Source organism: Kryptolebias marmoratus, linkage group LG15, assembly GCF_001649575.2.
Source record: "Kryptolebias marmoratus isolate JLee-2015 linkage group LG15, ASM164957v2, whole genome shotgun sequence".
Taxonomy (NCBI): Eukaryota; Metazoa; Chordata; class Actinopteri; order Cyprinodontiformes; family Rivulidae; genus Kryptolebias; species Kryptolebias marmoratus.
Window position 1 is genome coordinate 23,939,295 of NC_051444.1, and position 11,493 is coordinate 23,950,787.

The 11,493-nt window shown below is 43.4% G+C and overlaps 2 protein-coding genes across 8 annotated transcripts in view; one reads left to right on the top strand and one right to left on the bottom strand.

Moving 5' to 3' along the window:
• Window positions 1–7,367: 7,367 nt before the first annotated feature.
• Window positions 7,368–10,094, bottom strand: senp8 (SUMO peptidase family member, NEDD8 specific). Of its 2 annotated transcripts, none has more exons than XM_017414202.3 (2): window positions 9,759–10,094; window positions 7,368–8,754 (listed from the first exon to the last, which is right to left on the bottom strand). In XM_017414202.3, exon 2 carries the CDS (start codon window positions 8,730–8,732, stop codon window positions 8,058–8,060), a length of 675 nt encoding a protein of 224 aa, XP_017269691.1. In that variant the 5' UTR covers window positions 8,733–8,754; window positions 9,759–10,094; the 3' UTR covers window positions 7,368–8,057. The 2 variants fall into 2 exon arrangements, with proteins under 2 accessions (XP_017269691.1, XP_024861287.1); XM_025005519.2 differs by lacking the exon at window positions 9,759–10,094 and adding an exon at window positions 9,457–9,734.
• Window positions 10,095–10,232: 138 nt separating this feature from the next.
• The window catches only part of myo9aa (myosin IXAa), a 103,485-nt gene continuing 102,224 nt past the window's right edge, over window positions 10,233–11,493 (top strand). For all 6 annotated transcript variants that reach the window (XM_037979797.1, XM_037979800.1, XM_037979796.1 and 3 more), the window contains exon 1: window positions 10,233–10,609. The gene's annotated coding sequence lies outside the window, so the exon portion shown is untranslated. The remainder of the gene's footprint in view (window positions 10,610–11,493) is intronic.

The following is an 11,493-nucleotide window of genomic DNA, read 5'->3' on the forward strand; positions in this document are numbered from 1 at the left end:
TATGAGCTGTTATTAAATCCACCGCAACGTCTGATCCAAAATACCCCGCACTGAATGGGTGATGTTCATATGCAAGACGGGACGAGGCTGAATAGATTCTCTGCACTTCTGTGTTTGATTATTGCCGCCGCCAAAAGGTGGACGGTTAGTGTCTTTGTTTGTGATTGCCATGTTGGCAGAAATATCTCGTGAACCACTGGATTTTAATGAAACCCACGGATAGTAGTCACTGAATAAACATCTGGTTAACCTTTGCAGTCAACCCAAATCAAGATGGCCACCAGAGTCAACTGACATTAGACAACACAAGAAAATGCTACAGGTTAGTCAGTTTTAAATACATTGATCTAAAATTTGGCGTGGTATTAGCTGAAATTGATCCACATCTCATATTCTGAGCCTTTACTGATCGCTTGAGATCTTTGCTTAAAACTTTGGCATTAACTGTTGGGTGTCAACCCTGTCTGTCTGTTAGCAAAATATCTCATGAACCACTGCACGGGTTTTAATGAAACTCTCAGAAAGCAAACACTGGATGAACGTCTACAACTGATCCACTTTTGGAGTCAGTCCAGTGCAAGATGTCTGCCACAGCTAGCTGACCTTAGCAAACACAAAAATGGCTATAACGCAATCAATTTGACAGGTATTGACCTAAGATTTGTTGTGGTAGTAGCTGAGAGTCATTCCCAGCCTGGACTCTGAATACAATCAGACCATGCAAGACTCTGTGAGATGAAGCGTCATGTTGTTGTCAAGGTTTGACCGAAACCGCTACAGCTCTGTCATTTCTCAGCGTGAGACAACCTTGGTTCATAACTCTGGTAGAAAAGACAGCAGGAGATATGCATTCTCCAAGGAATGCTAGGACTTTAATGTGAGCTCCATTAAATGATTTAAAAGTTTTACGGATAGCGCTGCAGCTCCTGATGAGGAACAGCCGCGTCAGGTTTGACCCTTCGTAGTTGGATTGTCAGGCAAAGACTCCAGTGAAGCTCTTCATTCACTCCCATCATCTCATCTGCCTCCCTCCCTCCCTCCCTCTCTCTCTTCATCTGCGTCTCATAAGTTAGTTGGATCTCTCCCAGTCCCCTCCCAGCAAATGGCTAATTCAACCCAGCGACCCCGTCCTTGAAAGGCCTGTGCCTCTTCGTAACTCTGAGCGTACACGTTCCAGTCACGAGTCACGCAGGCCACAGCGTTTGTTTTTCCCCCCAAAGACAAACCAAAGTGGACGGTGTATAGGAAAGTTCTCTTTTGAGTTTGTGACAAACTGAAGAGTGGCAAGTTGCTTTCGTTGTGTCACAACTCATATTCCGCTTTGAATGCAAGAATTACCCAGAGAGCCACATGTTCCCACCTGCCTCATGACTCTACAGTAAATGTAAAGCTACAGGAAGCTCAACAACAATTTACCAAGGCCAGAGTCCTAAAAACCAGTGCTGTCACCAAGGTGGGCATCTGGGGGCCCAAGTAGTGACCGTGCAAATCCTCTGTAAAGCAAAAAACAAAAAAAAGTAGGCCTATAACTCCCACACGGCAGTATATTTTCAGCTAGCCTATATATGACAACAGCATATTCAAACATCTGAAATTTATTATGGCTGTTGGATTTGGTGGCCCCCCATTTAACCCTAAACTTTCTGGAGGCGCCCCTGCTGTACACAGAACAACCAGGCAGCCTGTTTCACTCTCTGAGAGTCTTGATTTTGTCAAAGCTAAAGAACAAAAATCAGGTTTCCTTCAAATGACGCTAAAAGCAAAACGTACTGGACTCCAGGAGGCATATGGAGTCGTGAATCCCAGTTTCTTTTTTAGAAAGCACATGGTTCTGCTTTTCTGGTTTCCAAGAGAAAGTTGCGCATTATTCCCACCATATTACCAGGTCAAAGAGTTTCCAATCTGTTCCTAGTTGTCTTGCTGTTTCACAATCAGATGTGGGGAGTGTTACATGTGAGACGCGGTCAGGCCTTCGGTGGAGTCTTCTCTGCCGTGTCTTTGCTCGTTGGAAATCAGTCAATCAAAGCGACTCTTGGTGAAAACAGGTCTTTTTAAGGCGATGCGTTCCCTGACTACCTAAGCTCATGTCACAGAGCTGTGTGGGTTATGTGTTTGTGTGTGCGTTCATGCCACAGGGCTTCCTAATCCGACAGGTAAATATAAACCACCTGGAGATTGTGGAGAAGGAACCACAGCTGATGAAGAACATCGCTGAGGGAGTTCAGCAGCAGAGCAGCATTTATTTATGTACACAGGTTGGGTGAAGGTATGCGTCTGGTCATAAATTAAAACAATCATAAATCAATCCTGGTGTATATGTTTGTTTGTTTTTGCTGATTTGACCACTTCTTATGACACTAGCAGGCCAACCAAAAGGAGCATATCAATGTAATTACGCTAGAAAAACAAATCAAATTCTCAAACTTTTTTTGTTTAGAAATGTGAATTTACCGGAGCTAAAGATGTTTTAGAGCCAGTGTGTCTTGGCTGTCAGTGTCATTTTAAGGAACACCGGCTTCAGTTTAAAAATGGACAATTTAGAGCCCATACTTTCAACCTGTTCTTGTGAAATGAAATTAAACACAGACTGGTTAAAGGGACAGTTTGGTCATTTTTGCACTCATGTTCTGTCACATGGTTATCAATAGTTCGGCCCTTATCAGTCGGGACATCAGCAGAAGTCTTCGTCCAGGCTAGGCTAATGACTAGCTAAACAAGGGCCTGTTTTATATTGTTTTTCAGCCTTATAAAACATGCTTACAAAGCAACATAAAGGTTTAATGTTAGCAAATGTGGCATTCTTTCACACTAATATGACATTTCTGAAAAAGAGTTGTTTTATAAGCATAAAAAAAAGATTAAAATATAATTAAAACAGGCCTTTGTTTGGCTAGCTATTAGCCTAGCCTGGAGGAAGGCTCCTTCCCTGTTTCTTCATACTCTGCTCTATGGCTGATGACGTACTAACTATTAATAACTATTTGAAAGAACGTTATTTCAAAAATGACCAGACTATCCCTCGACGGTCAATGTGTTAACCTTATAACTCAAGGATAATCTTGTAAATCTAGCATCACATGGAAACTGATAAAAGTTGGCCTATGTGGAAAAAAGTAAATATTCCAAACTGGTATTGCACTTGGTTTGAATGAATTAAACTATATTGTGATTTTTTTTCTCCAGCTTTCCTTAGACTTGTTGTTAGGATTTGTTGTTTAGATGGTGATAAGTCAAAGTATGGGTTGGTGTGGGCATCTTATCCTACAGTCAGACAGAAAAGTAAACTGACCACATATCTCAAAGACGCCACAGACACGAACAAAACAGATTTATCTGACATTCTGAGACAATCTGAGCAGGTTGGTTAACTTTAAAAAACTTCTCATAAATGTCGAACTGGGTAAAGATAACAACATGACTTTATTTTTTTCCCCAGAATCACATCTTGTAACTGGAATATGACCCTTGACCACCTTTCACATTGCCAGTGTGTTTTAGGTATTTATACTTTTTAAAACTTCTATATTTATGCTGCAAAATCTACATGTGAACCATTGCATGTGACTGTTTTACAATAAAACACAATACAACTTTATTTGCAAAGCCCTTTGAAAACAGCACTGCTGACCAAACTGTTGCACACCAACAACTAAAAACACGAGGTAAAACACATAAAATGCCCAAACAAGAATAAAAACTATGAAATCAAACACAATCAAAGCAATAAAACAGTTAACCCTCTCAAGGCAGACGTTGCAGATTTGCAACAGCAAATTGCACATACCTAATTACTCCACAATTATATTTTATGAGCCTTATTTTACTCAGATGATAATTTCCCCAAATATCTGATTTTACTAAAACTTAATTTGAGCCTGAGAGGGTTAAAGCCACAAAACAATAAAAATAAAATAAAAGCCAACATCTCAAACTAAGTTAAAAGACAAAAAGAAAAAAAGTGTTTTAAGAGATGATTTCAAAGCAGGGAGTCAGTTTTTTCAAATTGTGTTAAAATGAAAGGCTTTCCTTGAAGAAATCTATCTTACTGGCTATCTTTTATCCCACAGTTTTAAACTAGGATCACTTTATGTTGAAAAATGGTGTTATAGCCCATTGCAGTATCATGTAATATGTTGAACTGAGTTGACACCAAAAGCCAATGCGTTGTAGATTTATCTCCAATGATTACTTTTTGAAGGTTTTTTGTTCATCAATGGGCCGTCCTGGATCGGAGTCGACTCTAAAAGTTAATCAGTTGTAGAAGCGCACTCAGTGATTCCCTTTTTTTAAGCCTCTCGTTAAACTCCGTTGAGTGGTTCGCGATTTATTTTGGTACCAGACAAAATGCGCACACAAGCAAAAACATAACCGCTCACCTTTTCCTCTTTTGGCAGCGGGCAGTTATTACCTCAATCTCACATGTGCTTTATGGAGTTTCACAATCTGTGGACCAAACGTCATCTTTATTAAGTTATATTCGAACCAGAAACTGCTCCAGTCAATGGGAGAGACACAAACAACGATGTAAACTTGAAAAGTTAAAATTCAGCTGCTATAATTCCATCAAATTTAGTTTTGCTTCTCTGGTTTTTGATTTCAACAACTTCAATTCAGTACTTTATTAATCCCCAGGAGGAAATGGCGCTCAGGTAGTTACCAATATGCTGAAGCTTGCTAATGACACGTAGCTTCGGTATGTCGACTAGTTTAGATTTGTTAGCATAGTATTTAGCTTTTTGATTAGCATATTAGCACAGTATGAATATTCACTTAGCAGGCTGCAGGAAGTGGAAAAGACTTCAATGAGTTCAGAGATGATCAGTTTGCAGCAGAGTAAAACCACATGAAACTTTAGTAGGATCTAAATGTCACCTGAGAGTATCAGGAATATAGTAGGGTGCAAATATTAGGAATCCAACTCTAGTTACTAGTTAAGACTACAACTAAACGATAAGACACAGAGAGCCAAGTTGTGCTGTCCTGTAAGTATGTGTTTCCTAAAAGCCGTTTGGTACTAACGTGGGGAATGTCCCAGTTCTGTGGCATTTAATAAAGACAATGGTAAACCCTTAAGGCTCGTCAGACTGGTTACGCCGGATTAAGTACACTCGAGGGGTGAAGATGAGCACACGATTCACGCAGAGCTGCAGAGCGGGGTGATAAAACAGCAGCGTGAGCCTGCCGACTGCGAGGCGATGAACAACTGCGCAGATATTTCAGAAATGAAAACATATCTGATCTAGAAGGAAAGACTAACAACGTGATGGCTCACTCATAATTGAGTGTTCGGTGTTGTTTATTGGACTAGATGAGTATAGTCTTAAGACACGAGAAATACTGGCGATTTGTTTATTTGTTAAACAAAAGAGCATGTGGAAGAACCATACACAGCCACAACAACTGGGTCTCCCCTCCTTGGGGGCTTGCTCACCAGCTTGGTGTAATTCTTCAACCAGCATTTGTTGTTAAGTCAACCAACGTGGTTGCGTTGGTCAAGCTGACCCCACAGGCGTTCAGCGGGGTCAGGACTGCAGGCAGGACACTCCATCCTGACAAACCCCATGATGGGGGCGAGCATCATGGTCTCGGGAGGACAGAGTTCAGTCCCGGTCTGTGGAGGTACAGGATTACCGCGGCCTGTCTCTGACATCTCTCATTATGTTGGACTTCAATTTGGAGACGGTACTAGGGCTCACTGCAAACAATGCTGCAACTTGGTTTTGCGGAACACCAGCCCGAAGCAGCCCTATGGCACGGGTCCTATCCAGACCAGCCAGCCTACATACTCAACTCAGCTGCTCAACTTACAGATGGATTCTTCTAACAGATGTGGCACCATTTCAGGGGAAATATGCAGGTTTTCCAACGTCATAAGATTTACTGCCACATTGTTACAACAAACAATGAGTCAATCAAACACATATTTTTGTACTTTATGTGCTCTGTTTGTATGTTGCTAATAAGATCTGTCCAGGGTGTCCCCCCCCCCCGCTCGCCCAGTGTCTCCCGGACATAGTCCCCCAGCTCGCTGCAACTCTGAACAGGAGCAAATGGGTAAAGAAAAGGGAAGGTGATAAATGGTATTAAGGGTGCATTCACACCGGCCCTGTTTTAATCAAACTCTAGTTCATTTGCCTAGAAAGTCTGGTTCGTTTGGGGAGGTGTGAACGCACAATCGAACTCTGATACGGACCAAAAAAGTGAACTCTGGTCTGTCTAAAAGCCTCGGTCTCGGTTCGGTTGAAGTGAACTCTGGTGTGGTTCGAATGCACATGTGAATGCAAGTGGACCAGAGACCGCTCCAAAAGCAGGAAGTGGGCTACAGCACAGGGCCTTCTGGGTAAATACAACCAAAACAAACACACCTTTCTACCACTAGTGGGAGAAATGGCTCATGGACAGATGTGGAAATCCTAAAACCACTAAAATTTGACGCCACTCCATTTTGGTTTCCTTTTCCAGAAGAAGGAAGTCGCGTTCAGTGTCTTCTTCAGAGGTTTTCTTGTTATTTCCTTCAGTAGTTCTTGGTGCAGCGCCACCACAGGTGAGGGGGGGGGACAGGTCGCTCAAAGGGTTTGCCTCCATTGATTCGGTGCAGTGTGAATGAGAACCACAGCAGCTGAAAATGGAACAAATGACACTTTGGTCCCCAATCAAACCGAGTCTACAGAACTATCAGGTGTGAACACAGCCTTTAACTCTAAATCAGTGTTGGACATGAAGACTCAGGTTACTGTTTGAACCAAATGGAGGTCCATAATTTTAATTCCTTTTTTAAAAAAAATAAAAGTTGTCAAAGAGAATGAAATTATTTGAATGTTGTAAGATGAAATCCTTTCTTTGCACCTGATTTTATTTAGACTACAGTTAAGGAATTAGGGACAAAAAAATCCACCTTGTCCCTGAGGATTTTAGCCGTATTTTCACCTGCACTTCCATCAGTCAGCGCAGTGAACAGATCCAGTTTCAAGCACCGGTTGTGTGGTTGATCCCTTTCTAAACTAAGTCTCAGCCAAGACTAAAGATTGTATGTAAGTTATTATTACTAAATATTTACAGATTTTCAAGCAGGAATAAAAAGGTCCTCTCTCATTACAGCACTCACAGGAAACACGATCCATGTGATAAAATAAACAGATTTACCTTTCAGGCTGATCCGAGATTCATGATTATTATCGTTTAGAATTTAGGCAGGATTGTGTCTGCATGTATTACTAATGAAGCATTAGACTACAGACACATAAAACATAGGGAACCTTCATGTTTTTGTTTTAAACAATTAGTGATGTGCAGCCAAACTGTGAAGGTTTAATCTTTAGACATAAAATGAGAAGAAGACACTTGAGAGCTGAAATGAAAACCAGAAAAACAATTTGGGTTCTTTTATTTTTTTTTTCTCTCTCCGGAAAAATGTGACAACAGCCACTTTTATCAGATCAGACAGATACTCTTTATGAGAACGTAACATACATTCCGCTGCTCGACAATCCCTCGTCCAAAAAACAACAAAAAAAAAGCACACAGAGCACGTCTCTGCCACAAAGTCCTTCAGCTTCAAAAACCAGAGTCGGCGTGGAGGCGCCTGATCGAACTGTGACCACGAGCGGGACGTTGCCAGATAAATACACACATTCTTATTGTCAATTCAGTTCATTTAAAACAAAAAATGACCCTGAGCAATAAATCTGTGTAAACATTTCGACAGTCGCTCCAAGCTGCTGAAATCGAGAATTTATTAAAAAAAAAATAAAAAAAATCGGTGCTTCCTCTCCTGTGCATCCTCCCGCCTCACAAAGCACGTACACGTTTTTAGTTTTATAGGCATGCTGGTGTTCTCGTTTACATACTGTATGTTTCTGTGCATATACAAACATGACACCAACTCCTCCCTCAAGCAGTACAGACTCCAACATTGCTATATTGTTTATGCGATATCAAGGACTGTAATAGAAATATATTTTATATGTAGTTATATAAGGAGTGCATTCAGGTTCTCCAGCAGTAGATATGTGGGGGGAGCTGATGGCTGTTCTGCGTGTCGTGAGGAGGGGAAGCAGTCAGCGCGTTAAGGGAAAGACGGAGCAGCAGAGGTCGTTCTGAGCCAACGTCTGGATCAGTCTGCACCACTCGGCCCGCTTCTGGGTAATGTAGGCCGGGGTGATGATTTGTGGCGGGAGGCGCGGCGAGCCCTCCAGCCTGACCTTCTCGCACAGGGCCTCGGCGATGCAGACGACGTACATGCCACAGTCGTAGCTATTCTGCTGCGACGGGCAGGGCTCCTCGGCGAACAGCGCCTTCCGCCCCGCGCCCAGGAAGGGCTCCAGCTTGCCGGCGATACGCCGCGCGTGCAGCGAGTTGCTGCCGTTCTGCGAGTCATAGTGCGCAAAGTGGCCGGAGCCCCGGTGGTAGAGCAGCAGGCTCCAGTGGGAGCCTCCGGCCGTCTGGTTGGAGTTGTCATTGACGGCCAGGAAGACCCAGCGGCGAGAGGCGAGGTCTAGCGGCTCCAGGAAGAGGGCGAGCTCGTCGGGACACGAGGCGCACTTGATGAACTGCGTGACCTCCGGGCTGATGAAGATGACGGACTCCCCGAGGACTCTGAAGCGCTCGTTGGCAAAGTACTCGAAGGCGAACCCGATCACGCGGTCGTTCAGCCAGTAGGGTCCTTCCAGCAGGGAGACGTCGGAGCGCCGCAGCAGGCTGTCCTGGTAGCTCAGCACCACAGGATCCATCATCCAGCAGAGTCAGGGAGTCAGTCTGAAACGGGAAGGAAACAGTTAAAGCACTGAAGCTTCAACTCCCCACCTGAGTGAATCAATATTAGATTATTCAGCAGGTTCTTTACAGTTTATTAGGACACATTTCAGTCTTCAGGGTGCGTTATATTTTTATACTGATGAAATATTTTAAACGTCTGTCTTGGTTTAAAGCATGTTTAAGTTGTACCTTATGATGTGCAGGAATGTAGCCAACAATTGCCTTTACCTCTCCCTTTTTTTAAACTGATCTTATGAATTTGATGTTTTGTTTTACTGAAATTGTTTTTTATCATCATTTTGCTTTACAGTATTTATTGTACAGCACTTGTGTGGATTTAAATGAACTTCATAAAGAAGTTAAAGCTTAGAAGTGGTATACAGATTAACTTATTAGTTTTTTTTCTATCCCTATTTCTGCTTCCGTTATGCATAGCTGTCTTAAATAAAGTTTGTCTGTTGTTGTTTTGAAGCAAAGAAGCTGAAAATTACACTGTATGTCCATTTATATTAACAATAAAAACTCATTTTTTGTGCTCTTAAAAAAAAAAAAAAGTCAATAGATCGACCAGGTGCTCACCTGGGGTTTGTTCAGTTATTTGAAGTTTTAAGATTAGATTTTTTTTTTCTGTAAAGCCACTTTAACAGAATGAATGATTTTTAGTGGCTGGAGCCGCGTTAAAGTTTTACCAGGCGAACATACTTTACAGCTCTTCAGCTGAGCTTGACGCCAGCTTTATGTGTGTGGACTTTAGGTGAGGTGTAGCTTGCTTTAGTCTGAATGACACTGCGGAGCGTAGCTTTGCTGCAGTGCGATTAGTTCATCATCATCATCATCATCATCATCATCAGCTGGCAGGCGGCGTGCAGTCCGAGTTAGCACGAGCTAGCTAACCGCTACATTCGCCCTCTCACGAAGCCATAAATGAACTCGTTCAGGCTGCAGAGCACACACACCGCACAAAGGCAACACCGACACGCGTTTGATTCGTTTACTACCCCTACCTGTGAAAGACATTTAAATAAGAAACACGACGAAAGCAGCGGCGTCGTCCATCGTCGCGCTAATGTCTAGGTAGCGCCGTAAATATTTTTGCGACAGTGAGAGAGACAGGCTCGCTTCTGATTGGCTGCTTACATCCGGGTCCTTGCTGAGTCGAGCCAACTAACTGGGTAACCTTTTTCGCTAGAACACATAAACGCCCAAAAGTGATTAGTGCGCTCATTTGACACATTCACATGACGATAAATTGCCACGCAAGTAGAAGTTGCTGCAAACCGCTTGGCGAAAATGTGTCACAAAGTTTCAATTAACGTCAGCAGTTTAGTTATTCGCAGGCTCAAACATTCGGTGTTCCGTGGCTACGTTAATGTCGTTTTATTTTGAGGGTCCACTTCCTGTTGTCGCTCCGCGCTTCCTCTGAAGGGCTCAGTCCCCGCCCACAGGCAGAAGGAACGCGCAACGGCGGCGCGCGCGCCTGAGAGCGGCCGCACTGATTGACTAGGCGGAGAGAGGAGTTTTCAGCCGCCGTGAGCTGCGGGGAAGGACCGCTTTTTATTTACCTTCAAACTGGGAACGCGCTCGGAATAAGAACAAAAAAAAGGAAAGAAGAAGAAGAAGCAACAACAAGCGTCAACTTCGATGAGTTTCGTCGTGGAACCGGTTGGAGGAAAACCAAAACAAGCCAAACTATTTTAATTCAGTGGGAATGCGAAGGCAAAAATAGCGACTTTGTCACTTTTTTTTTTCTGCGGAGCTACAAGTGCGCGTGGAGGCTCTGCAGCCGAGAAGCCTGACGGGAAAAAGAACAGCTCGAGTTCGGCTCCAGGCTTGCTTCATATTCACGCGTCTGGAGGTAAGAGAGATGTTTGGGGTTTGAGCAGTAATGGTGCTGGACTGCAGGCGGTGTCGACCTGGAGCTGCTGCTCAGTCCATGAAACACTTTTCTTTTTTTAAAGTCTTTGTTACAAACTTGTTCGTCTGATCTGCAACTAGTTGGCAACATTGTTGTCAGCTGTCATTCGTTTTGGGTGTGTGTGTGTGTCTGTGTGTGTGTGACAGCTCTGTGGGTGCTTTTGTTAGGAGAGCAGTCACAATTAAAGGTGTGTGTGAATGGGATGCAGTTAAAAAAAAAGAGTTTCTGCTGCTCAGTCACGTTTGATTAAAAGTCAAAGCCAATAATAATCAACATTGATCTGCTCTGACAAGTCTCGTGTCACTGGAGATCTGCTGCAGCTGACTGGAAAGCCTCAACATCAGGAGCCAAAAGCATCACCGCTCAGGCTGGACCAAACAGCAGAAAGTGAAGGGATCACAGCTGCTACTAAACGTATAAAATGTGTTTCTCTGAGCAGTCAGGGTTTCACTGTAGGGAGGAAGCTGCAGCTGGGAGCAGAGGTCAGAACCTGTGGCCGTGACGTGAGGGAGATGCTGAATCATCTCAGCCTGTCAGGGGGCGAAGTCGACTAAAGGGTTCATTTTTCCAGCTCGAGCATCCTGGACACGAGCCTTAATGCACCGTGCTTTATTTTTTTATTGTGCACGGCGCTGTTTCCTAATTCACTAAGAGGCTTTGTGCCTGCTGACTCATCTGGATGCACCTTTATGATGGCGAGACGAGGGGGGAATGGATGCTGAAACTGAGGCAGGTATTGAGTTTGTTGGCTGACTTAAAAAAACACCAGGAGTTCCAGACTGTCTTCTTTTTGTCTCGGCACCTCTGGAACCCCCCCCCCCCCC

What these genes read in the sequence shown, in the direction of transcription:
- senp8 (XM_017414202.3), bottom strand. Translation starts at nt 8,732, where the DNA reads ATGATGGATCCTGTGGTGCTGAGCTACCAGGACAGCCTGCTGCGGCGC.